Raw genomic sequence first — 27,572 nt, forward strand, 5'->3', positions numbered from 1 at the left:
ATTGCCAAAGATCTTGGGAGGAGGCCTGGCCCAGGCAGCACACAGGTCGCTCATGAGCAGCACCCGCCCGGTCAGACGGCCCCCACGGGGGCCCATCCGCCTCCGCTCTGCAGCATGTGGCCTTCAAGAGGGCCTGGGGCGAGAGCGCGTGGTGGCAGAGGCCAGCCGCCCCACCCCCACCTGGGTCTCCCAGCAGGTGCACTGCCTGCTCTGTTCCGATGGCCCCACAGCTCGTCTGTCCACCTATCTATCTGGGGAGACGGACGGATGGAGGGGGGAATGGGGACTTTTCTCTCTGGGCCTCGTGCCCACCTCTAAGTTCCAGAGAGGAACCACAGCCCTCCGACTTTGACCATGGAGCGTCCGGCTCTGCTGAGGAGCCCCCTACCTGAGTAGGGGCGCTTTCTGGGCAGACTGGGCCTGAGCCGCCTCGGGTGTAAAAACGTGCTTGGCCTTCCTGGCGTAATGCTTCCAACCGGCCACCAGAAGTCGCTCCTGCGTTCCTGTGTCCTCAGTCCTCTCCTAAAACCCAGGGCCACCTGATCTGACACTCGGGCTCCTGGAGCATGCAGCGACGCTGTGACATGACAGCCAAGGTCCCTCTGGGAATGTGTGGTCCACATGGGATCTGGGGCCCAGCTGCTCTCCCGTGACGGCCCATCAGGCACACCCTCAGGCATGGACCTCCTCCCCCACCCCTGGTGCACACTTTGCACAACCACAGGACAGTGTATTTGTGGGTACTGGGAAGAAGGCTGAAAAGACAGGGTACCAGTTGTCTGTCAAAGTAAGATGAAAAGCAGGATTACGGAGTCACTAACAGCACAGAGAACTGTGACTTACAGCATTCGCCGTTTACGGTGAAACTGCTCAACATTTGCATATGGAATAAAATACGTTAGTTGGGTTAAGAATTTTTTTTTTTAAATGTTTTATTTATTTCTAGGAGAGAGAGAGAGAGAGAGACAGTGTGAGCAGGGGAGGGTCAGAGAGAGAGGGAGTCACAGACTGAAACAGGCTCCAGGCTCTGAGCTGGCAGTCAGCACAGAGCCCGACGCGGGGCTCGAACCCACGAACCGCGAGATCATGACCTAAGCGAAAGTCGGACCCTTAACCGACTAAGCCACCCAGGCTCCCTGGTTGGGTTAAGAATTTAATCATGGGAGGGTGCCTGGGTGGCTCAGCCGGTTGACAGTCCGACTTCGGCTCAGGTCATGATCTCCTAGTTTGTGAGTTCGAGCCCCACACTGGGCTCTGTGCTGACAGCTCAGAGCCTGTTTCAGATCCTCTGTCCACCTCTCTCACTGCCCCTCCCGCCCCCCTAATAAATAAACATTAAAACAAGAATTTCATCATGCGGAGTGGGCGGGGGTGGGGGGTGGGGGCGGCTGTCAGGAGCTGAGTTCACAGGGATTCATCTCAATCCCGAAGCAGCCGTCTGAGGTGAGGCGGTACCCCAGCAACCTGAGCCCCCCAAAAGCAGAAAGAAAAAAGAGCCACCCACCTGAAGGCAGGGAAGTACTGGGGCGTGCCCCACCCCAAATCCGTCACAGCATGAGGAACAAGGCCATGTTGTAAAGAACACGGTTATCCATAGTTAGGGCGAGGACTGAGTTAAAACTGTCCAAACTGTACCTTTTTCCCAGTTTTATGAGAATACCTAAAAGCATTTCTGATTGTTTATTTGGAAAAAAAAAATGCAGGGTGCCTGGATGGCTCAGTTGGTTAAGTGTCCGGCTTCGGCTCAGGTCATGATCTTGCAGTTCCTGAGTTCAAGTCCTGCATCAGGCTCTGCTGACAGCCAGCTCAGAGCCTGGAGCCTGCTTCGGATTCTGTGTTTCCCTCTCTCTCTTACCCTCCCCTGCTCACGCTGCCTCTCTCTCTTTCAGAAATAAAGAAAACATTAAAACAAAGTTAAAAAAAGAAAAAAAAGAAACGCGGGGCACCTGGGTGGCTCAATCGGCTACGCATCCGACTTCAGCTCAGGGCATGATCGCGCGGTTTACGGGTTTGAGCCCTGCATTGGGCTCTGTGCTGACAGCTTGGAGCCTGGAGCCTGCTTCAGATTCTGTGTCTCCCTCTCTCTCTGCCTCTGCCCTGTTCATATTCTGTCTGTCTGTCTCTCAAAAATAAACATTAAAAAAGAAAGAAAGAAAGAAAGAAAAGAAAGAAAGAAAGAAAGAAAGAAAGAAAGAAAGAAAGAAAGAAAAGACAGAAAGAAAGAAAAAAGAAAAAAATAGAAAATGCGACTGGAAGCCAGACAGAGGCCCAGGACCAAAATTCTTAGCTCTCATCTCCTTTAATCCCCTTGAACCAAAAAGCAAATATTCCCCAAGCTGAAAGTAATTTTCTTTTCTGCATGGGTCACATTATTTCTTCTATCATATCAGAAATCAGCCAGTGGTGTTTGCAAACCACTAATGATACAAGCGTAATCTTTTGGGAAGGTTTTTGTTAAAGGATAAAAAAAAGTGTTTTTCTATGAAAGCAGTTTTCTGAAGTACTAAGCATATGGCAATGTTCACACAAGGCTGCTTCCCTCCTTTTCTTTCCCTGGTACTATTTAGACGGGCTCGAAGCCGCGGCACGAACAGCACACGTTAGCCTCTGAAACGGACTTTGTTTGGCAATTCCTCCTCCGTTAGATGCGAAGGCCTTCCTAAAAAACCAGGTAATCACCCAGACGCCGCAGGTCTGGCATGCTGACAAATCATGGGGATTTAAGTATTTAATACTAGTGTGTTAAAGACTAATTCAGCAGTAATGACGTTGGCACTGGCAGCCGTGACCTCGTGACCACCCACTATTGGGTCCCTGGCCGCATTCTGACTTCATCTGCAGTCCTGCACCCCTGTCCACATGGCTCCAGCCAAAGCCATACTGTGTCTCCAGTCTGTCGTGAGGCCATCACCTCAGGACCTTAGCACTGGCTGCTCCCCTTCCCCCAGTGCACCCGGACGCCCACACGGCTCGCCCTTCACACCGGTCCAGGTCACTGCTCCATCATCCCCTCACCAGCGCCCTCTCTAGCATCACCTTCGTGTCACTCGATCCCTTGGCTTGCGTTAATTCTCTCACTATCCAACGCACTACACTGAGGGCTGGCCAACTTTCCATGAAGGGGCAGACAGGGAAGGCCTTCGGCGTTCCGGGCCACGTGGTCAGCCGCACCTACCCCGCCCCGCTGCCGTGGGGGCAAGACCACCAGAGAGCATCTATAAATGACTAAACGTGCCTGTGTTTCACGGAAACTTCATTCACAAAGCCAGCGCGCGCCCACAGGCTGGAGTGCGCTGACCCTGGAGGGCGCGTTTGTTTCTCTGTTGGCTGAACAGAGGCGCCCCTCGGGACAGGAAGGGCTCCGTTCCGTTTCGTCTCCTGCCGTATCCCTAAGTCCCCGGGGAGTTCTAGGAGGTAACAAACGATGGCTTTTTTGTGGACGAAGCACTTGACAACCGCTATGTCAGGACTATGACCTTCTGGCTACAGGTATCAGAACTTGACCTTCAAGGAGAACATGTAACTTGCAGAAGGTCACATAATGAAGTCCCCAGGAGTTTAACTAGAGTGGGAGGGACGTATTACTTGAACTCCAGTTGAATAAGGATGGTGCCCACTGCCCATGACACTGGTCTTATTATAGGAAGATGGCAAAGAGACCTGGCTGGGAAAGGCCCCATTTTGGAACAGAACACTAAACCACAAAGGGCTTGTCACCATGGTCCCAAATGTCACTGTCCTGCACAGAAGCCGGACACAAATGCCCCTGGTCGTGAGGGACACGGCCCACCCCGGGCCCAGAACGACGTGTGGCGCCTTGTCTGCCAACGAGCACGATGTCATTACCAAGGGCTTTTCCTACCTTCTTCACTGCCAGGTTGTGGTCCAAGTCGCTCCCCGAATACTCCTCTGGCTCCTGCGCCTCCTGCAGATCCTTCATCTTAATCAGCAGCTCCGCCTTGGGGACCGATGTGCTGTAGTACGTAGAGTTGGTGGCAAGGGACATGGCTGCCGGCACGCTCGGCTCCTCTTTCCTACATAAAAAGGTCAGAACGCCACCTGGCTGGGACTGTGCGCATAGATGCCCCCCTGCAGCCCCCAGCCTCGATGGTGACGAGCAGATGGTGCCACTGACCAAAAGACATCGGACACCGGGATGGGACCGCCGAAGGGGCGGAGGGGCAGGGGACAATGTTAGAGCGAGAAAAAATCTGGCCAAAAGGGAATCCTCAAGTCTATGGAATAGTTTTTTAAAAGCGGGGGTGGCGTAAGGGGGAGTGAAATGAGCAGGGACATCTAAAAATCCCCCCCCAGGAGGGAAGAGTGCACAGGAATGGTCTTCGCCAGGAGCCTAAGGTCTGCGCGTGCGCAACTCCCTGTAGGGGGAGCCAGAAGACCCCAAATGCGACGGGCGCCTTTCCACCTGCAGCCATGTCTGTCCCTCTTGCTCTGATCCGACCGGGCCCTCTGTCCCTCTCTGCCGTGTCTCGTGGGCGCCCCCACCTACTGGCAGGTAACGTGTCAGAGACAACGGACATAAGTACAGGCCTGTGCAGCAGCCCACGGAGTGAGGGAGGCTGCATAGTACGTTCCCCCGACGTACGGAAACGCAGCTGTTCCCTCCGTGCCACGAGCAGGAGCAGAGAGGCTCCTTGATGACCGTGACGTTCAAGAGACTTCACGACTGGCATCTGGCGGCCAAGGTGTTGGGCCGCCTCCTGGTCTCCACCCGTGGGATGCCAGGAACACCTGGCGGGGCGACAACTAAAAATGTATCTGGACGTTGCCAAGCGTCCCTGGAGGAGCTTGGGCACCGCAGAAGTGCGTGATCCTCTGGTCTTTGCCAGGCCCCGGAGTCAGCATCCCCAGGAACGGGCCTTGGCGGCACTCTCGGGAGGGTCCCGAACCTCGGGAGGGCCAGAACGTGCTAAGGGCTGGGCAGTGCCTATGAAAACCTGCCCCTAAAAGCAATCAGGAAAACAGACGCACAGAGAAGCCACTTGCTCTCTGGGGCATACAAGATGCTCAGAGGGAGAAGCACGCAGAGCAGCCACAGGGCGGGTTTGCGGCGGCGCCTACTCACTTCTCCTCGGCGGTCCCAGGGGACGGGATTCTGGGGAGCAGCTTCCTCCGCTGCTGGGCTTCCTCCAGGAGGTGCTCGTCTTTGGGGAAGATGCCCTCCATCAGGTCCATGGTGGTTCTGATCTTCACGCCGGGGTCCAGGATGTCGGCCAGAGACTTATCCTTCCCCACGATCTCCCGGGCCAGCTCTTCCGACTTCAGGTCCTCGGCCGTCTTCTCCGTGGTCTTCACGTAGCTGAGTCCGCACGGAGAGGCCCCAGCGTCCTTGGCGGCGGGGGCCGGGGGCGGCGGCTCGGCACCCTGGCGGCTGTACACGCAGAAGCGGGAGTAGAACTGCTCCGACGTGCTGAGACTCTTGATGTGGTCCTTCTCCAGCCCGCTGGGCAGCGCGGGCGGCTCGGTGGCGCGGGCCGGGCCCTGGCGGCTCTCCTTGTCCGGCTGGCTCTCCGAGTGCACGATCTTGACGGGCACCATCTTCACCGTGGTGTTGTTGTCCATCACCCGCTCGATTCTGGAAAGGGAAGAGCCGTGTGCCGAAAACACGTCGTGCCGTCGACCCCGACCCGGGACACAAACCCGCAGGCCCCGCCCCCCCGCCCCTTCCCGCTGGGGAAGCCAGGCTCAGAGCCCTTTGGCCGCGGCTCGGGAAGGAGTCCCCGTGACCACGGACCCAGGACGGGGAGGGGAGGTCGGGAGGGCCTGGTTTCGGGACCCCAAGTGGCTGGGCGCCTTTCCACTTTCCAAATCACCCACACCCCTACCGGAGCCTGGGGTGTGTCCCCGGGCTCGGTGGCTGAGAGGAGGATGGGTTAGCACCCATCTTCAGGTTGAGGGTGCAAATGTCAGCAAGCCCTGCTCAGTTACACTCTCGCTGTCCAGGAGCCTGCGACACACGGTTCCCCTCACAGACCTCTCCTTGCGGCCTCCCATCGTGGCCTCTCAGAGCAGGGCCGTGTACACCCACAGGCGCCAGCGTGGTTCTGGGGCCGCCGGAAGACTTCCAGAAAGAGCGGCTATGTTGTTGTGGTTTTTATGTTTACTTCTATTTGAGAGAGAGAATGTAAGCGGTGCAGGGGCAGAGAGAGGGGGTAGAGGGTCCAGTCTGCAGTTTAAGCAAAGAACTCCCAGACATGTGGTAGATATGGAAAAGTAAGCTACCTAGTTTTAGGACAGGAGTTGAAGTGCTCGTTTGGGAGGGATGCCTGTTCCGAAGTGCCGCGCCTCCTCTCTCTGCCTTCCTGCTGTGAGCTCAGTGCCTGGCGCACGGGGGCAGCTCCGCGGCCGCGTGAAGCGGGGAGCCCACCCTGCACCCTGGCTGGCGCCCCAGCAGGCAGGGGTGTGTGCACTCATGGCCAAGGGAGTGGCTGGAAGGAGGGAGAGACCGGACACGGAGGGAGAGGAGGTGAGCAGCTCGTGCTCAAGAGACCAAAGTCAGCAGAGAGCAGGGCAATCTCTTTCACGTTTTTATTTATTTTTAAAATTATTTTTGTTAGTGTTTATCATTAAGAGAGAGAGAGAAACAGAGACTGAGCATGAGCAGGGGAGGGGCAGAAAGGGAGACACAGAATCCGAAGCAGGCTCCAGGCTCCGAACTGTCGGCGCAGAGCCCGGTGCGGGACTCGGACTCATGAGCCGTGAGATCAAGACCTGAGCTGAAGTAGAACGCTTAACCGACTGTCCCACTGAGGTGCCACTTTCTTTTCAACTTTTAAATGTTTATTTTTGTGAGTGGGGGAGGGCAGAGGGACGGAGACAGGACGGAACAGGCACCATGCCTTCAGTGCAAATGTCAGCCCCGACGTGAGGCTCAAAATCGCGCACTGTGAGGTCGTGACCTGAGCTAAAGCTGACCCATCGGTAGTTGACTGTGGACACAGAACAGGGCCAGGACCCCCGCACCCGCTTCTTGTTCGTCTCTTAGGTCGCGGGGATCGCACACGTTAGTACCAGGACTGACCAACAGCACACTCCGTGGGAACGGTGGCTAAGGCAGTATACTATGAGCGACGTTCTTGGTGGCAGCTTTTGGAGGCGGCATGGCCACCATGTGCCTCCCTGAGAAGGAACATTAGTGGGAACACTAATGTGGGTGCCCGGAGACACCCCCCCACCCCCCTCACCCCCAGCCAATCTTCAATAAGTGCCGTCCCTACTTGTTGAAATCCCTCTCAAGCTCACGCGAAAGACAGGATGAGAAAACCAACACTTGCTTCGGGCAAGAAAAAAATGAAACACAGTCCCGACTTCCTGAGCTGACACAGGTCACGAGGACTGTGGGAAGGGCTGTGTTTCTCTGAGGAGCCCATGGAGCTCAGGCGGGCTCCCGGGAAGCCGGTGGCCTGAGGGGCCCGTGCCGGCCTGCCCCAGACAGCGTGGTACACTTGGCCCAGCACACAGCCCACGTGACTGCTTCTCCTTCCTTTCAGCACGAACAGCGCTGCCTCCCGACAGGTCACCTAAGTGGTGCCCACAGTCCGCATGACACAGCAAACGCGGCCCCCACGAGAGGCTGTGGTTATGAGGCCACACTTGCGGAGATACAGGATGAAGAGTATCCTCTCTGCCCAGTTACTTTGAAGGCGACAAAAAAAGGACAGGGCCGCCTGGGCGGCTCATTTGGTTAAACGCCTGACTCTTGATGTCGGCTCAGGACCTGGTCTCTCAGTTCTTGAGTTTGGGCCCCGCATCGGGCTCTATGCTGACAGCGTGGAGCCTGCTTGGGGTTCTCTCTCCCTCTCTCTGAGCCCCTCCCCTGCTCATGCTCTCTGTTTCTCAAAATAAATCAACTTAAAACAATAGAGAAAGAGACAACAGCTTGAGACTCTAGAACACGAATGTCCACAGAACTTTCTGGGATGATGGAAATAAATGGTACATATGTGTGCCATTAGCCACACATGGTGGACGCAATTTGTTTTATTATTCATTAGCTTCCATTTCTACGGACACATGACTGTGGCCAGCAGCCAGTGACTGCCGGCTACTGTATTCGACTCAGGGCCAGCGCATTCCCTGCTGCAGGGCTGACCCGGGCACCCCGGCCTCTGCCTGCGGGGTGCCAGCAGCAACGCTGGCTCTTCAGGTGGGGCCCCCAAACCTCTCCAGACACGTTCAAATGTCCCCTGGGAGCAAGTCCCTCCCCCCTCCCTGGTGGACAACCACGGCCCTAGAGAACAAGATGGACATTCTGCACTTCTGCCTCTCAGTTCTTCCAAGGCACTCTGAGGAGAGGGCGGAGGGAAAGTCAGCGCTGGGGGCTGGTCGGGACCCGCCTGCCCACATTTACCAGCGTCTCCGCGGGCACCGCAGACAGATCCACGCCTGAAAGTCTAACAGCACACCATGGAACAGAACGGACTCTCCTCTGCTTTAGTAAGAGGTGCGTGCCAGCTTGCCTTTCACGTGTGACATAGAAAAAAGTGGGGTGGGGGCGACTGGGTGGCTGGATCCGTTAAGCGTCCAACTCTCCATTCTGACTCAGGTCTGATCCCCCGGTTTGGCAGCTGAGCCCGCCTGAGCCGCCTGGGAGTCCTGGATGGGGCTCTGCAGTGACAGTGCAGAGCTGGCCTGGGATGCTCTCTCTCCCTCTCCCTCTGCCCCTCCTCTGCTCGCTCGCTCTCTCAAAAATAAAAACGTAAACTTAAAAAGCATGAAATACTGGACTTTATGGAAACCAGCAGTGTCTCCTGAAGGTGGCTGGCGTAGTTTCACCGGGTTCTCCTCACAGACAAGGGCCCTAGAGGCAGATACCCACGGGGAAGGCACACGCCACCTCCGGGCTTGGACGACAGTCCCCCCCTGCATCACATCCCCCTTGCGCCTGGAGAACAGGCCACCCCCCCGCCGAGGTAAAAACCCGCGAGACCACTGGAGCCGTGGGTTCTCCCGGGCGGTCCCTCCCCAGGTGCAACTTGAGGTCCAGACGCCCACCGCGCAGCACGCGGAGACACGCACGGACCCGCCGCCCGCGGGAGCCCGTGGAAGGGCAGGCGCGGGGGCCGCCGTCCCAGGGCCGTCCGTACCTGGTGGCGTTCTCGTCCTGGACGGGCAGCGGAGGTCGGTCGGTCAGCTTCTGTGGGGCGAACTGAGGAGAAGGGGAGCGGGACGTCTCCATGGTGGGGGCGTGCGGGGGCCGGAGCGCCGATGGGAGCGGGGCCTCGCGCCTCGGCGGGGCGGGGGGCTCGTCTACATGGCGGCCGGGCTGCTCGGCGGGGGCCCCGGAGGACGGCGGGGGCCCGCGGGGACCCCCCGGCTGCCCGGGCTCACGCGGGGGTGGCGGGGGCGGTGGCCTCCGAGGGGCTGGGCGCGGGGCGCCGGGCGCGGGGCTCAGGGTCCCGGGCTCCGGGCCTCGGGCGTGCGGCCCCGACGGCGCGTCCGGCGCCCCCTCAGCGTATCTGTAGTCTCGAGGGAGGGTCCCCGCTCGGCTGCGCGCCTCCCGGGCGGGGGACGGAGAGGCGGCCGGCTTCGGGGAGTCCCGCTGTCCTGCCGCTCCGCCTGCTGGCCGCTGCACATCCGCTTGTCTGCAGGGAGACAGTGTAGAAGTGAGCGACGGTGCCAAACCACGGCTGCCACACGGGACTCGAGCCCCATCTCCCGAACCTTCTAAAATCGTTTTATCGAACCAAGGCCACACACGTTTTCCCATATCCGTCTCCACCACCATTCGACCCCAAGGTACGCGGTCCCGGCAGACACTGGACAACATGCGGCCGCGTGTCAGTATGTCGTTTACAGGACAGGGAGTATTAAAAACACACGCACTTGCACACGCAAGGTGCATTCTGGGGCAAGAAAATGTACACTTTATTTATTTATAAAGGTTCAGACCTTTAAAACGTTTTTTAATGTTCAGTTTTGAGAGAGAGAAAGAGAGACAGAGACAGCATGTGGAAGAGGGGCAGAGAGAGAGGGGGGGTACACAGAATCCGAAGCAGGCTCCAGGCTCTGAGCTGTCAGCACAGAGCCCGATGTAGGGCTAGCACTTGTGAACCACGAGATCATGACCTGAGCTGAAGTCAGACACTCAACCAGCTGAGCCACCCAGGTGCCTCTTTATCCATTTTTGAAACAGCACTGCTGCGGGAGGTGGGGCAGGGTGGGCCTCGCCCACATGGGGACAATGTGCCGGCTATAAACGCCCCAGCCAGGACAGCCAGCTCTGCTGCACAACTGGGGACACTCAACTGCTCTCGACACCTGGCCCAGCTTCTTTCAAAATGTCTAGTGTTCACGAAGTTCTCTGTAAGCTCAGCTTGGAGGGTTATCGCTCCATGCTCCCAAGCATGTACGGGTAGGTCAAAGCGTACACCAATTTTGATGCTGAGCGTGATGCTCTGAACATTGAAACGGCCATCAAGGCCAAAGGTGTGGATGAGGTCACCATTGTCACCATTTTGACCAATCGCAGCAATGAACAGAGACAGGATATGGCCTTTGCCTACCAGAGCAGGACCAAGAAGGAACTTGCATCAGCACGGAAGTCGGCCTTGTCCAGCCACCTGGAGACCGGGATTTGGGGCCTCTTGAAAACACCTGCTCAGTAAGATGCTTCTGAGCTGAGAGCCTCTATGAAGGGCCTGGGGACCGATGAGGACTCCCTCATTGAGATCACCTGCTCAAGGACCCACCAAGAGCTTCAGGAAATTAACAGAGTCTACAAGGAAATGTACAAGACCGATCTGGAGAAGGACATCATTTCTTTTTTTTTTTTTTATTTCTAGGAGAGAGAGAGAGAGAGACAGCGTGAGTAGGGGAGGGTCAGAGAGAGAGGGAGACACAGACTCTGAAACAGCCTCCAGGCTCTGAGCTGGCAGTCAGCACAGAGCCCGATGCGGGGCTCGAACCCACGAACCGCGAGATCATGACCTAAGCGAAAGTCGGACGCTCAACAGACCAAGCCACCCAGGTGCCCCAAAGGACATCATTTCTGACACATCTGGTGACTTCCGCAAGCTGATGGCTGTCCTTGCCAAGGGTAGAAGAGCGGAGGATGGCTCCGTCATTGATTATGAACTGATTGACCAAGATGCCTGGGATCTCTACGATGCCGGAGTGAAGAGGGAAGGAACTGATGTGCCCAAGTGGATCGGCATCGTGACCGAGCAGAGCGTGGGTCACCTCCAGAAAGTGGTTGAGGGGTACAAGAGCTACCGCACTTATGACATGCTGGAGAGCATCAAGAAGGAGGTCCAAGGAGACCTGGGAAATGCCTTCCTGAACCTGGTCCAGGGCATCCAGAACAAGCCCCTGTATTTTGCTGACCGGACGTACGACTCTGTGAAGGGCAAGGGGACTCGCAATAAAGTCCTGAATAGAATCATGGTCTCTCGCGGTGAAGTGGACATGTTGAAAATGAGGTCTGAGTTCAAGAGGAAGTATGGCAAGGCACGAAGGGCGACTGCCGGAAAGCGCTGCTGTACCTGTGTGGTGGGGGTGACTGAGCCCCCGAGCGTCGGGAGTGCTGTTCCTTTGTTTCCAGCTAGCAGTTCTAGAAAACAGCTGTGACTAACAGTCCCCTTATGGCCATCCCCGCAAGGATGACGTTAGCATTGCCCCTCCCCATCTTTATTTCAGTTGCCTAAGCATTGCCTGCTTCTCATGTCTCGTCTCTTTAGCCAAAGAAATGAACACTGCAAGGAGTTGGAAGTGAGGTCTATGATGTGAAACGCTGCTCTTGTGTACTGTGTCATAAACAGGAATAAATGGAATTTTCACTTTATAAAAAAATAAATAAGAACAGCAGTGGTGAAAATTCTCATATGGCTGTATTCAGAAATATTCATTTCTGATGTAATGGTATATGTGGCTTACTTAGGAAAATTGCCGTTTACAAAAAGGCATGGAGGGGCATCTGGGTGGCTCAGTCGGTTAAGTGTCCGACTTCGGCTCAGGTCATGATCTCACAGTTCGTGGGTTCGAGCCCCGCGTCGGGCTCTGTGCTGACAGCTCAGAGCCTGGAGCCTGCTTCTGATTCTGTGTCTCCCTCTCTCTGACCCTCCCCTGCTCACACTGTCTCTCTCTCTCAGAAATAAATAAAACATTAAAAAAAAAAAAAGGCATAGAACATGAGGCTCAATGTACGAATAAAATCTTTAAAATCAGTAGTATATCATTTTTTCCCTAAAGTTTTAAAAAGTTTTATTTATTTATTTTGAGAGAGACAGAGACAGTGTGAGTAGGGAAGGGGCAGAGAGAGAGAGAGGTAGGAAGAGAGGATCCCAAGCAAGCTCTACACCGTCTGCACAGAACCTGATGTGGGGCTTGAACTCACAAAGCCCTGAGATCGTGCCCTGAGCCAAAACGAAGAGTCAGACACTTAACCTATAGAGCCAGCCAGGCGCCCCAATCAGTAGTAAATTATTAAAAAGGAGAAAAACATGGGGCACCTGGGGGGCTCAGCTGGTTGACCATCCGACCCTTGATTCCTTGATTCCTTGATTTTGGCTCAAATTGTGATCTCAGGTTCGTGGGATCGGGCTCCATGTTGGGCTCTGTGCTGAGTCTGGAGTCTTCTAAAGAGTTTCTCTTTCGCTCTCTCCCTCTGCCCCTCTCTCCCAGTCATTCTCTCTCTCTAAAATAAAATTTAGGGGCGCCTGGGTGGCTCAGTTGGTTATGCGTCCGATTGGCTAAGGTCATGATCTCGCGGTTTGTGGGTTCGAGCCCCGTGTGGGGCTCTGTGCTGACAGCTAGCTCAGAGCCTGGAGCCTGTTTCAGATTCTGTGTCTCCCTCTGTCTCTGACCCTCCCCTGCTCATGATCTCTTTCTCTCTCTCTCAGAAATAAATAAAATTTAAAACAAAAGAGACAGAGACTTTGGGTGCTGCAGTGGTTCACAGGTCTTTCCATATGGCTGCCTGTTTCCAGTTCTCCCTGCACATTCGATGTACACACGCATGTGCTCATGATGCACAGCCACACTCAGAAAGGTCCCCACGAAACACTGCCACAGGCACGCTGCACAAGCCTGCGGAGCTGCGCTGCAAGCAAGCAACGCTCCCGGCTGACAACTATCAAATGTGCGGCAAAGCAGCCCTGTGACTCTGCCGACACTTTCTTCCAACCTGACCCAGGACTAAAAGGAGCCTCTGATGGACCGTTCCCTTCAGGGAAGAGCAAGGCTGCATGGAGGAGATCGCCGCCTAGTTGTTGGAGGAAACTCTAACAAGGGCGGCACAGGGGGGAGCAGAAGACAGAGCACCGGAGCCCATGAGTGATGTACTCTTCTAACAAACTAGGCAAGGCTTTCCCCCATCCCTGCACCCCCTCAGGGCCTCCCGGGCCGTGATGCCGGGCCTGGGGGTTACCGATGCCCAACCCCAGCCAGGCTGCTGCACGGCAAGGTCCAGGGCCCACTGCACGTCCCTCTGGCCGTGTCCCGGGGGAAAGGGCCCCTCCAGGTTCAGCAGATGCTCTTGAGTAGAACCCAGAGCATGCCCAAATTCCCTGCCCTTGCCTTGGCCGGCCCGCGCCCCCCACTCCGCCCTGCCCCCACGTGCTGCCGTGTGCGCAGCCACACACAGCTGGACGCCGTCCACATCTGGAAGAAGACGGAGAAGCTCGGGTCCCACCGGGGCCCTGAGAGAGGGCAGGTGTGTTCCCGCTTTCAAGAAGCTGAAGACACCATCTTGGCTTAGTAGATGCACAGTGGCGAAACAGCCAAGCAAAAGAGCTTCAAATATTAACCCCGCCTCGGGGAGTTAGAGAGTTAAGGAAAAAATACATGTTAGGTACACACTAAAAAACCCAGAAGTTTTCAACATAACTTTTTAATTAAAAAAATTTATAAATGTTTATTTTTGAGAGAGAGAGAAAAACAGAGCGAGAGCTGGGGAGGGAGACACAGAATCTGCAGCAGGTTCCAGGCTCCGAGCTGTCAGCACAGAGCTGGACATGGGGCTCAAACTCACGGACCATGAGATCATGACCTGAGCTGAAGTCGTACAGCTAATAACCGCCTGAGCCGCCCCCCCCCCGGCGCCCCCAAAATAAATGGAACATAGCGACGACAGATGCTTCCAGAGCATACAGTCACGCAGCTGTTTGGTTTCCGAATGGCATTTAAACCCTGTCAACCGGACACCGCGTTCTGAACAGCTGCAGTCACGCCTCCCGCATCCATCACGCACTAACAGGTCCTCCGGTTAGTGGAGGAGCGCGTGCCTTCGTGTCGCCCTTCCATCTATGCCACCGCGCCTCCTTCTTCAGACCCGGGAAACCTCCTCCATGACAACTCACAAATGCCTCCCCACCATTTCCTTCCAACGACGGAGCCGCGCCCGGAAGGCCCCTGCTGCCAGGCCCGGACCCGGGAACTACAGGCCGCATGTGGTACCCGGTACCCGCTCCGTACCCGGCCACTCCCAGAAACGGAGAGTTAGCCACCATTTACTGCTTCCGTCTAAGTGCTTCTGGCCATCTGGATTCACACTGAACGTGGGGGCTGGAGGGGAGCTCGGTGTGCAAAGCGCCTGTGACACCGACGTGCTCCAGAGCCGGCCGGAAAGAGGGGGCGCGCCCGTGTGAACTACTGACGGAGCGGAAGGCGGGCTGCACAGTCTGCCCGGGACCCCGGTCCCTGGGAGAGGCGTGCATGGCCCCTCCGCACCCCGGCCACATAGCTAACTGCACTCCCGGGGCAGTTCCGTTGGCATGAGAGAACTTCTCCGCCGGGTCTGCTCCCGCCCCCTCACTTTTTCTGTTCTCCTCCCCCCCAAACGTACAAGGTCAAAGCCATAAAACCATGAATGGGTTTTTATTATACAGGTTAGGAATTCAGGAAACCAGGGTCACGAGAAGGACCGCAAATGGGAGTCTGGAGTTCTGTCGGGGCCATATTCTGCTCAGTGCTCCTAACGGGTTCCAAGAGACTAGTCTGTAGATAATGTGTGTGTGTGTATGTACGTCTGTACCGCGTCTGTTGTACGTGTGTCTGTGCCATGCATGTGTTAGATGTGTCTCTGTCAGTCTCTGTGTAATGTAAGTATATCGCCTCCTTTTCAATTATTTTATTATTATTAATTTTAATATTTATTTTGAGAGAGAGTGGGGGAGGCTCAGAGTGAGGGAGGCAGAGAGAATCCCAAGCAGGCTCAGCGCTGTCAGCACAGAGCCCAATGCAGGGCTCGAACCCACAAACCATGAGATCCAAATCAAAAGATCAAAATAACAAGTCGGATGTTTAACCGACGGAGCCACCCAGGCGCCCTGTATCCCCTGCTTTTTCATTTTTTTAACAAAAATTATTTATTTTTGAGAGACAGAGACAGAACATGAGCGGGGGAGGGGCAGAGAGAGAGGGAGACAAAATTGGAAGCTGGCTCCAGGCTCTGAGCTGTCAGCACAGAGCCTGACGCGGGGTTGAACTCATGAACTGTTGAGATCATGACCTGAGCCGAAGTCGGACGCTCACCTGACTGAGCCAGTCAGGCACCCAGCAGCCAGCCCCTCCATTTCAATTTTTTAAAAAAACGTTCAAGGATAAAGTCAATGGTGATAGTAAGATCCACAGATAGAGTAAGAAAATAAGAAGTCTAAAGTATTGGCCAGCAAATGCATGCAAGCATTTTGCTCCTTGGAATACGCCTAGGCAGTGAGTGAAGCCATACAAAGGAAAATTTAAAAGGCAGCTGCATTCCAGAGTCCCAGCAATTGATATGCAGCCTAGGTCACTCACTGTCATGCAGAACATTCTAATGACATGTTACCAAGGAGAAGGCTGCTCCCTGAGGAGGCTCAGGAGACCTGCTACCCGCTGGGGGCGGGAGCCCAGCGCCTCCTTAGCCTGCAGCAGGGCAGCAAAGCAAAACAAACCTCATCTGAAGAGGAACCCCCCGCCCCCCCCCCCCGAGGAAAGGCCACGGTAAACGCAGCTCAGGCCCCCAGACACCCTGTGATAGGGCAGAAGTGACCAAAAGTCCAAAAGGAGAAAGACTACACACACACACACACACACACACACACACACACAGCTGATGCCCGGGGAATCCCAGCAACGTGGCTATTACTCAAATCTCCTTTTTTGATCTGGGTCTGCAGCCAGCCAGCCCCACCTCTACATGCGGCTCCCAGATCTGAGAGGTGGCGGTTTTATGTCCAGCTTCTATCTGCTCGTGATGAGCCCCGGCGCGGCCGTGGATTCCTCTCTCTGGGTCCCAGGTTCCTGCCCCCTTTCACACAGGCCCTCTGCTCCTGGTCACCTGTGGCACAGGACTGGTCTCACTCTCCAATGACTGCGTGGTTCACGGGTCTCCATTCCCCTCACTGGGCTCTAAGCACCTCCACGGATGGGAGGGGGCCCAGGCTATCTTCTTTGGAGCCTCACAAGCAAATACTGCATGCACCACGGCACCTGTCACCAGAACATTGACATACAGGTGCATTTTCTGCTTTCGGTCACTGTGCACAATTAAGGAGCAAGGCTGTGTTTCTTTCCTTCCTTCCTCCCTCCTTCCCTCCCTTCTTTCCCTTCCTTATGTTTACTTATTTATTTTTGAGAGAAACAGAGAGAGCAAGGTGGGGAGGGGCAGAGAGTCCCAAGCAGGCTTCACACTGTCAGGTCAGAGCCTGATGCAGGGCTTGAACTCACAAACCGTGAGATCATGACCTGAGCCGAAATCAAGAGTCTGACGCTTAACTGACAGCCACCCAGGCCCCCCACGAGGCTGTGTTTTCTGAGACACTGGCAGTTAGGTTCTCAGCGAAATAACCTTGCAAGTGAACATTCCCAACATAAGTCACCATTTTTAGACTGCTCTGTAATCCCTAATTAATTCAGCACTGCCTTGCAAATAGGGCTGACAATTATCTTCACCACGGAAAAGAGGCACATTTCTAACTCTTGGATGACTTACATAACATGTACTACAGGGTCCTCCGTTCCTAAGTTCGTATGGGGACAATGAGAGGAAGGGGACACGTGGTCGCTTCTGACTTGGACACACATTTGTGGCTCAAGGCTGTTACTCCTAATGCACTTCAGATTCTGAAGCCACTGTGAGGCTGCTGCCCGCATTTCCTTTGGGGTTTCATTAGGCAGACAATGCCAATCGCGGCGTCATTTACTAGCTGTGTGACATCGGACGAGAAACAGTATGTCACAAAGCTTCGTTTCCTCGCCACAGGATACCACGGTGCCACCATGGGAGGCAGTGGCAGGAAAGCGCCTGGCGTGTTAGGACCCGTGTGGTGGCCCCACCAGCCAGATGCTGTGCCGAGCCCCCAACGGGAAAGGGCCATGTGTGGTGCAGTAGACCCAGGGCAGGTGTCTGTGACACTAGCACGTGCCCTCTGCCCACGCCGCCCCACGGTGCAGCACGGCGACGCAGAGCCGCCCATGCCTCCGCACGGAGCAGGCCATACCCGTGACGGGCTGCCCCAGGCACTTCTGGGTACCGCAGAATCCTGTGCGATGGGACGGCCTCCACCGAGCAATGCGGGGAGACAGAGCGACCTGCCAGTGGATGACAACACCGAGGGGTTTCCTCCTTCCACTGACATATTCCAGAAGATACTAACTTCCACCATTCACGGAGCCGGCCTGCCGTTGACGTTAGCGACAGATACGGTGGCAGGCGTACTGGAGAAGGCCTAAGAGCAGTACTCGCGAGTGTAGGTCGCAAAGCCAGATCAGAGCCCAGTTCCGCACAGGACAAGATGACTTCACAGGATGACTGGGGAGGACTCAGAAGTGCTGCGTTCCGAATGGAGACAGGCTTCCGAGAAGTCGTGGAGTTCAGCATTTACATTTTTAGCAAGCACACAGCCATTGCTTGTGGGTGTCAATGACAGGGATTTTGCGAAGTGTATAACTGTTTACTAGAAATCACGGCTTCCCTGCCCGTATCCGCAGGCAACACCACCAGTCAGGCTGTCTGAAGAACAGCACTGCAACGGGACATTGAGACGAGTCAGGTGGCTGGGGAGACTCAGGACTCACACCACAAGTACAAGTCTCCTGCACGAGTCGCTGGTGAATCCGCTGATCTCCCTGTCCCCCAGGGAGTTCCCGACAGACACATATCACCCCGGTGAAGCACACGCAGGAAGGTCTTCTGTCTACACAGCACCCCCTAAAAGTCAAACAAGGTGGGAAAAGGAGATGATGATGGCCAAGGCATGGGAGTGAAAAGGCCACCAACTAGTCGACTCTGGTGAATGGACAGAGAAACACACTAGAAACATCGTAAACAGCATGAATACCCAGGAATAATGGCGCCATCCGCTCTTTCCTTGGAGATGCCAGGTCACCACGGCATGTCCCAGATGGTGAGCCCCTGGAGGTTAAAGGCTGTCTGGCTGTCGTATCCCAATTTCCAAGCCTGCAAACAACTCTACCAAATGCATGGACAGGTACGGCAGTGACGACGGACAGAGCGGTTTCCATGAGTCCTGTCCCAATTCTGGGTCCTGCAGAATCACCTTCTGGGAGGGGAGGGGCGTCAAAATCATGTGCGATCCAGTCATCTCTTTACTGTGAGTTTTTCCCTCTGCGCCAGACCCGGAGAGGCTCGCTCTTCTGTGATGCTAATGCCACGCGGGGAAAATCAGAAGAATGTTTTTTCTTCATTGTCCTAACAGATGGACAAAAAGCTTTGCTTCCTTTGGGTTTGCTTTTGCTTGCAGGAATTTGGGTCATAATAGGAATGAAGGTGAATTAGGAGAGGCTGAGCAGCCATCTGTAGTTAAGTGGAGGAGAACAGGTTAATAGATTCCATGCAGAGATGACCCAAAATGGAATAGTATAAGCACAGATTTCTGGAAGGACGAGTGTCCAATCACAGAAAACACTTGGAGTCAGAGATTATGAACTGTGACCACCCTGCAAGTATCCAATCCTGTTCTCAGAACACGCATTTTGAATCTATTCCAGGCCTCTTTCAACACTCCGACTACAGACACGCGCTCCTGGTTCCAGGATGTATCACTTGGAAATTTTTGTTTGTTTTAAGATTTTTATTTCATTTACTTTTGAGCCTGCCATCTCTTCTAATGGGATGAGGGCGAGAGAACGTGAGTAGGGGTGAGCAGAGAGAGGGGGACAGATGATCTGAAGCAGGCTCTATGCCGACGGCAGAGAGCCGGACGTGGGGCTCGAGCTCAGGAACCCTGAGATCATAATCTGATGATCTGAGTCGAAGGCAGACACTTAACTGACTGAGCCACCCAGGCACCTCTGGAAACTGATGTATTGTTTTGTTTTGTTTTAACCAAAATCAGGCAAATTCTTCCTGCTAATGAAAGCTCCGGACCAGTTAGAAGCAGGCACAAATGGAATAAAAATGACATCTTCATGTGCTCGGTTAGCAAAGTTTTCTTCAGGCATTCTCTTATTAGCTTTCCTAAAAATATGTTTTGCACAAAGTTCAAAGCGGACAAGCCTGAGCCGTTGAGCTGCAACTTTTTAGAACTGGTCGAACTGATCAGATCAAGGTTTCACGGGGAAGTGTGGGTGGCCAAGGCCACGGTTCAGGCACTGGCTGTCCGCCGCGCTTGGTGTGGTCTGTAGGTTTCATGGGGCGACTCGGCAGGGCGCCATTAGTCTTCCGGGAACGCAGGACACAGGAGTGTCCCCGGGGATGCCACAAGTCACCCCACACCCCCGGGGCACACCCGCCATCTCCTCTGATGGGCATTTGGGTCCCCTGTTTGAGCGGCACCTGCGGCCAACCAGGACCCCACTCTCAGTGTGGGTCAGCCAACATTTGAGCAGAAAATAGCTGAAGCAGGGTCTGCAGGAGATACAGTAAGAAGAAGAGTTCCCGGGACGCCTGGGCGGCTCAGTCGGCTAAGCGTCCAACTTCGGATCAGGGCATGATCTCACGGTTTGTGGGTTCGAGTCCCGTGTTGGGCTCTGTGCTGACAGCTCAGAGCCTGGAGCCTGTCTTTGGATTCTGTGTTTCCCTCTCTCTCTCTCTGCCCCTCTCCTGCTTGTGCTCTCTCTCTCAAAAATAAATTTAAAGAACATAAAAAAAATAAAATAAAATAAAAAGAAGAGTTCCCTATGCCTTCTGAGCCCCCAACAGCTCCTTCCACGACACATGAGAAGTTATGACCAATCTGAAGCCTGCAAATATTAGGGCACAGGAGCAAGTGACACATGAATTTGGGTTCACCTTACATCTTGTGCCCTACATCTCTACACCTTTCTCCAGAGCCATGTAAGTGTTTAAAAACATGTGTTTGGATTCTTAGAAATCTAGCTATGGATCTGGGAGGTCTTGACATTACAAAACATCTCCACCTCTATTCCTCTCCATACTCTGCTACAATTTTATCTTTTAATTTTTATTTTGAGAGAGAGAGAAAGAGAGAGAGAGAATCTTAAGTCAGCTCCAAGCTCGGTGCAGAGCCCGACTGGGGCTCAATCACATAACCGCACCACAGTCTTCTCAAGGTATTGTTTACACACCATAAAATTCAGGCAGTGGGAGGTTTGGGTAAATGCATAGAGTTGCATGTTCACCACCATGATCAAGTCGAAATACAACTGCACTGCCCAGAAAGTTCCCTCTTGCTCTAAGGCACTTACTGCAGTCCTGACTGAAAGTTGCCTAAGTTAGTGTTTTTCTCTGTAAGGATAGCCAGCTTTAGGCAGATGTAGAGGATTGAAATTTCTTTCTTTTTTTTTAACATTTTATTTATTTCTGAGAGAGAGGGAAAGAAAGAGAGAGAGACAGTGTGAGCAGGGGAGGGCCAGAGACAGAGGGAGACACAGAATCTGAAACAGGCTCCAGGCTCTGAGCTGGCTGTCAGCACAGAGCCCGACGCGGGGCTCGGAACTCACGAACCGCAAGATCATGGCCTGAGCCGAAGTCACACGCCCATGGACTGAGCCACCCAGGTGGCCCCATTTCCAGGACCTGTTGACAAACACGAGCCTTGCTTCTGCTAAACACCCATAAGTACTTAATCTCTACCTGTTTGTCCCCAAACTATACTCAATTCATCTGTATTATTTTTGTGGAATATCTCTCCTCCTCGATATGGTGCTACCAGCCACTTGTGTCCCTGGGCCTAACGCAGTGCCCTGGCTCAAGGCAGCCTTCAGCACAGATTCAGGGAGGTAACAGGAGGGAGGGAGGGAGGCAAGGCTGACATGCTAATTCTCCTGGGCCTTCCCACTACTGGGCATCACAGCACTTATTTCTGTAACCCTCCAAAATTCCTAGGTTAAATCCTACCTCCTTCCCCCCACCGCCCAGGGGGCAGTTAGGGGCTGGGACCTCTGGGACGGAATTAGGACAGGAGGCTGGAGCCCTCAGCAGTGGGACGGGGCCCTTATAAAAGAGACACAAGGGGCGCCTGGGTGGCTCAGTTGGCTGAGCGTCAGACCTCAGCTCAGGTCACGATGCCAAAGTTTGTGAGTTCGAGCCCCACGTCAGACTCGCTGCTGTCAGTACAGAGCCTGCTTCTGATCCTCTGTCCCCCCACCCCCCTCTGTCCCTCCCTCGCTTGTGCTGTCTCTCTCAAAAAGAGAGAGAGATACACACACACACATACACACACACGAAAGCACTTGCTCTCTCCGCTCTCCACCACGTTAAGTACGCGGCAAGAACTGAACCGTCTGCAAACCGGGAAACGGCTCTCACCAGGAACCAAGTCAGCTGTGCTTCGATCTTGGACTTCCAGCCTCTGGAACCCGTGAAAAATAAATGTCTGTTGTTTAAGCCCCTAGTCTATGGTAATCTGCTATGTTATCATTTTCTCTGGTAACTGAGGAGAAGACCCTTCAAAGGAGACTCCGTACCTGATTCAATTTTGCAGGCTCCCTGGCACCCAACCACAGAAAGACAGATCAGTGACCAGAAACACTGCTGTCACCCGAAACCTGTCCCCGGAGACCGTGGTCCTTCTGATCTAGTGGCAGTTAAAACACAGGGGCAAACACACACACACACACACACACACACACACACATGCACACACACACCAGAGTAATGCCTGGGGTAGGATCCCATGCCCCGCCTGGTCTTCCGTGATAGGTGGACAGCGTCAGCTCTACTGCGCAGCCAGCCGTGTCCTGGCTCCGCCCTCCCAACCTCACATCCCACTGCCGCGGACGCTACCGGAAGCAGATCCAACTCACAGATGCAATGACGTTTCCTTGCCCATTAAACGCAATCTGGAGTAACTTAGTTTTTCAGCAAAGCGCTGAGCGCAATAAAAATATTAACTGGGGACTGAGTAGCCCTCTACTCTTTCAAATGTGTTTATATCTATAGTTAAATGGCTTCTGTGTATTGATCTGGACACACTTATACTCTGAGCGATCAAATGTTTTTGGGGCGGCGGACCAAGGCAAAACACACAAGGGGAACATTCAAATGAACACAAAAACCTCCTGATGAGGAAGGACGGAAAGGAGCAAGGCACAGGCATGGGAAAGTATTTAAGCAGGAGACCCCGGCGGCCATGCAAGCCTCACAGCTGCGCCTCACACGGGGGCTCGGCGGCCAGAGCAGAGGCTGGCCGGAGGCACTGGGGTCCCGGCGCTGCTCCATCCTTCAGCGGGAACAGCCCTAATCCTAATGTCCGTTTGCAGAGGGCAAGCACGAAGGGGAAAAGCCAGCACTCCTGCCTGGGCCGCTGCAGCCCCAGAGCCTAAGGGGCGCTCTAACAACCCAGGCGATGGGGCAGATGTTCACCTGGGACGCCTGCTTCTGTCTACACCACCACAGGAGTCACTCCTCCGAAACCCCTGTGTTCTTCCCTGGCGGCAGCCTACTGCTCATAGGAAGGTCACAGCCACCGGGCCCCAGAACGTTATGCTTGCAAGGGCACCGATGCAAAGGCCACACGCAACTGCTGGGGGCAGGGGCCAGCAGGATGGGAACGGACCGCAGAAGCCACCAGACAGGGGCAACAATATGACAGTTAAGCACTCATACACGGAAAAGGAAAAAACTAAGCGGAACTAACCATGAATATTTGAAAGGCACACAACACGCTTCAGGGATCTATCTGCAACCTAAATAACAATGATCACGGAAAGAAAGGTCCCATCCCCAAAAGGAAGATGGACACAACATGTGAACAGTAATGAGCAAAAGAAAACAAATGGCTACACAAGATACAAACTCAACTTCACTGGTTACCTGGCAAATGCAAGCTAAAAATGAAATCACTCTTTTGCGTGTCGAATCACAGAATTTTTAAAACGTCTGATGTGGGGGCGCCTGGGTGGCTCAGTCCGTTAAGAGCTTGACTTCGGCTCAGTCATGAACTCATGGGTCATGGGTTTGAGCCCCAAATGGGGCTCTGTGCTGACAGCTCAGAGCCTGGAGCCTGCTTTACATTCTGTGTCTCCTTCTCTCTCTCTGCCCCTCCTCTGCTCACACTCTGTTTCTCTTTCTCTCAAAAATAAGCACTAAAAATAATTAAAAACAATTTATAGTTGGGGCACTGGGTAGCTTAGTTGGTTGGGTGTCCAACTTCAGCTCAGGTCATGATCTCATGGTTCATGAGTTTGAGCCCTGTATCGGGCTCGTTGCTGTCAGTGCAGAGCCTGCTTCAGATCCTCTGTTCTCCTTTCTCTCTGTCCATCCCCTGCACTCATTCTCTCAAAAAAAAAAAAAACATAAAAGTAAATAAATACATAAATAAAATGTCTGATGTGGACAGAGTTTGGAGAAGAGCAGGACTGTCCTAGGCTGCTAGATGGTTGGGCAGAAACAGCATATAATTTAAAAAAAATTTTTTTTAATGTTTTATTTATTTTTGAGACAAAGAGCATGAGCGGGGGAGGGGCAGAGAGAGAGGGAGACACAGAATCCGAAGCAGGCTCCAGGCTCTGAGCTGTCAGCACAGAGAGCCTGACACGGGGCTCGAACCCATAAACCATGAGATCAAGATCATGACCTGAGCCAAAGTGAGATGCTCAACTGACCGAGCCCCCTAGGCGCCCCGGAAACAGTATACACTTTATGGAAGGCGACTTGCACATATTTCCCAAAAGCCTACATAGCAATTCCGTCTCTAGAATTTGGTCCTAGGGAAATGGGCATGCCAGGACATGAGTATTTCACAACATGTTTGCTGCAGTATCACCCATCTAACTGTGAAAGTGTGGAAATAATCCTAAATCTATAGGACCTCTACCGGGCATTCATAGCCTACAATGCTGCATATCATACTCAGAACTTCCTTATATGTTTTTAAAGTTTTTCTTTAAAAAAAATTGTTAATGTTAATTTTTGAGTGACAGAGACAGAGCGCAAGCAGGGGAGGGGCAGAGAGAGAGGGAGATGGAGAATCTGAAGCAGGCTCCAGGCTCTGAGTGGTCAGCACAGAGCCTGACACGGGGCTTGAACTCATGAACCATGAGATCATGAGCCAAAGTTGGACACTTAATTGACTGAGCCACCCAGGCACCCCTATTCTCCCCATAATTTAAGAGAAAATAATTTGCTTCAGCTGTCTTCCACTTATCACAATTGCATGTGACCCAAAATTCTGAAAATTCTACACATCGGTTTGTCTAATTATTGTCACTCAGCTGAACCTATTTGGAAACGGATTATTTACCTAAGAGGCTTTAGATATATTAATCATACATAAAACTTTACCTTACATACTTTATTACTCTATAAACTGTCTACTATGTGAGTGTACATGTGTATTGTACACATATATACATATACGTGCATGCACGTGTACATAAATGTTTAACACCTTCCTAGAATTTCTACTTATTCCACCTTTAATGGCCTCTGAATATGTGTAAGGGCCCACTGGCTAGACCTTGCAGCAGTCATTAAATAACAAATTTTATGCAAGTTATACCCCAGAGCACGTCATCTGTTAGCAGCTGACTTTATGAGGCATTAGCACAGAACACCTAACCAGGTTTACTCGTCAAGGGCACTGCCATCGCATCCACAAAGCCCGCAGGCAGAAAATGCGGTCTGCTGGTAAGAGCTCATCTGATTTCTAAATGGATCTCAAAGACATTACACACGTGTGTATCTCACTTATATTTCCAGGTCTTCTTTCACATGAATGTTAATGGCGCAGGACAATACAACGGATGGGCTGGCTGTGCGATCTCAAGGGGAAATCCAGTGCCTGGCTTCTGTCCCTGGGAATGAAACACTAGAATGGCCTCAAGGGACCTTAGAAATCAGTGACTCCAAACTCCTCATGTGACTCCAAACTCCTTTCCTTCTTTCCTTCCTTCCTTCCTTTCTTTCTAATAAATATTTTAAAGCTATCTCAGTCTTTTCTAAAGTTTATTTTTAATGTTTATGTATTTGAGAGACAGAGCACAAGCAGGGGAGGGGCAGAGAGAGAGAAGGAGACACAGAATCTGAAGCAGGCTCCAGGCTCTAAGCTGTCAGCACAGAGCCTGATGCAGGGCTCGAACTCATGAACTGCAAGATCATGACCTGAGCCGAAGTAAGACACTCAATGACACTCAACTGACTGAACCACCCAGGTGCCCCAAACTCCTTATCTTGTAGACAAAGGAATGGAGGGTCAGAAAGGCAGGCTGCAAGTGATACCCACACGGCCCCAGGATACACATCTGCCATCTCTCAGCCTGGTGAGAGGTTCTATGTGCCACATGCCCCCTGGGGAGTCTGCACTGGAATTCCTTCTTGCTGCACTGTCAGCACCCTGGATTCAGGACATGAGGTTTGGAAGAGACCAGGTTTGGCAACGGGCACCACCATCTCCACTCCTACTTGCCTGTAGGACCTTTCAACATCAGAGGTGGTATGAATTGGCAGGACCCAACCAATTAAAAACCAGCCACGCTGCATGCAGGGGCTGTCTGAATCCAGGCCCTTAGCCCCAGTTTGCTTACTGTAAAATAAACACGGTATGCAGTGTGCTAAGGCCCAAGATGTGTGTGTGTGTGTCTGTGTGTATAAAAATGCTTGTGAACTTTAAGAATTAACACAAGGGATTCTGCAAATGTTTGTGTAAAGGCAAAAAACTAAGTAACTATAGAATCTCTTCAGATACCCAGCTCTGTCTAGAAGCCGCCCAGAAAGGACTTGATGATCTAAGGAAAAGCCACCTAGAAAACACAAGTGTCCACTCACCGGGGAAAGACAGGTTGATCCAGCAGACACAAAATACCAGCCCTGGTTTCTACCACCTTGTTCTTCTGCAAGTTGAATGCACATCAGAGGCAAAGCATTAAAGGCAGTGAAAGTAGAGCAAATGCTTTCTATTTTTTTAATGTTTTATTTATTTTTGAGAGAAAGAGAGAGAGAGAGAGAGACAGCATGAGCAGGGATGGGTCAAAGAGAGGGAGACACAGAATCTGAAGCAGGCTCCAGGCTCTGAGCTAGCTGTCAGCACAGAGCCCGACGCGGGGCTTGAACCCACAAACCTGAGCCGAAGTTGGAAGCTTAACCGACTGAGCCACCCAGGCGCCCCGAGCAAATGCTTTATAAAAGCCACATAAAATATCAGCTTCCCAGCAGACCTCTGAAATGCAAAGGAGGGTTTGGGGGAAGCGGCCAGTCCATGTGAAGCCAGGGGCAGTTAGCGTCTGGCAGGGTCTGCCACTCCAGCCGGAGAGCAGATGCCTCATACAGCCTGTATGGTCAACAGCAACACGTGTGGTCGTTTCTAATCCTTTCTACCAAAAGCGCTTCTGTGTGTGCTCTGCTCGTGCATGTAGGAGAAACCCTGCAAAATATTTAAGGGGTGTGTGTTAGTGTGTGTGTATGTGAGAGAGACTGCGTTTCGTCCACCGTGCATGACAGAACGCAAAAGCGGACACATGCCTGCTTCTACCATCCGTGGAATCATTTTCTGCTTCAATAAAAATAGTTACAGAATACCCCCTCAAAGATTCTGCTTTGCAAGGGAAATATGCCAGCCATGCATCAGATCGGCACCGAATTTCCAGGTCTTTTACGTGACATGTTTCATTCATTCGTTCTGCAAGCCTTCAGCGTGTAAGGCAGCAGGCTATTTAATTATAAATGCTACCAGGTAGATTTCTGGACACCTATTTTCAAACTCCTCTTCCTTTTTGCTTCTCACTAGCATGACCACTACACACGCATTTAAAAGGACTCCCACCCACGGGAGTCAGTAAGCGCAAGCTCAAACAGCATATGCACGGGTGAACATGGGCACACACACATGCAGCAGTTTCTCTGAAAATGGCATCCTTCCTCGGGACACAAAAGCATCCGCCAACAGCAGAGGCATTTCAATCATTTAGAGATAAGGCCACCAATGCTTCTCTTACGCTATGAAAGGTAAAGAAGACTCAGAGCACATGCACAGTGAGCCCCCGGAAGAAACGGCATGGCTCTGCACTGTCACCGCGACAGCGGAGAGCAAAATCTAGGAACGGCACAATTCTCGGAGCCACACGGATTCCATTTTCTGCATTCAGGCGTTTTCACTGCAATTCGCAGGATGCGTGTGGCTGTAGCCACCGAGCACCGTCTCATGACCAAACATGCACGCCCAGTTTTGCTGCCCCCCCCCCCCCCCCCCCCCCCCCCCCCCCCCCCCCCCCCC

General features: G+C 53.2%; 1 protein-coding gene and 1 pseudogene across 3 annotated transcripts in view; one reads left to right on the plus strand and one right to left on the minus strand.

The window, feature by feature from the left end:
• Positions 1 to 27,572, minus strand: part of SHROOM2 (shroom family member 2) — a 126,991-nt gene that overhangs the window by 7,212 nt on the left and 92,207 nt on the right. For all 3 annotated transcript variants that reach the window (XM_039234240.1, XM_039234241.1, XM_039234242.1), the window contains 3 exons: positions 9,105 to 9,602; positions 5,084 to 5,593; positions 3,863 to 4,034 (listed from right to left, as the gene is read on the minus strand). In XM_039234240.1, coding sequence (XP_039090171.1) covers positions 3,863 to 4,034; positions 5,084 to 5,593; positions 9,105 to 9,602 — 1,180 coding nt within the window. The remainder of the gene's footprint in view (positions 1 to 3,862; positions 4,035 to 5,083; positions 5,594 to 9,104; positions 9,603 to 27,572) is intronic.
• LOC120233125 lies at positions 10,272 to 11,522 on the plus strand (annotated as a pseudogene).

Source organism: Hyaena hyaena, unplaced genomic scaffold (assembly GCF_003009895.1).
Source record: "Hyaena hyaena isolate Hyena2069 unplaced genomic scaffold, ASM300989v1 scaffold_85, whole genome shotgun sequence".
In the NCBI taxonomy this organism is placed as follows: Eukaryota; Metazoa; Chordata; class Mammalia; order Carnivora; family Hyaenidae; genus Hyaena; species Hyaena hyaena.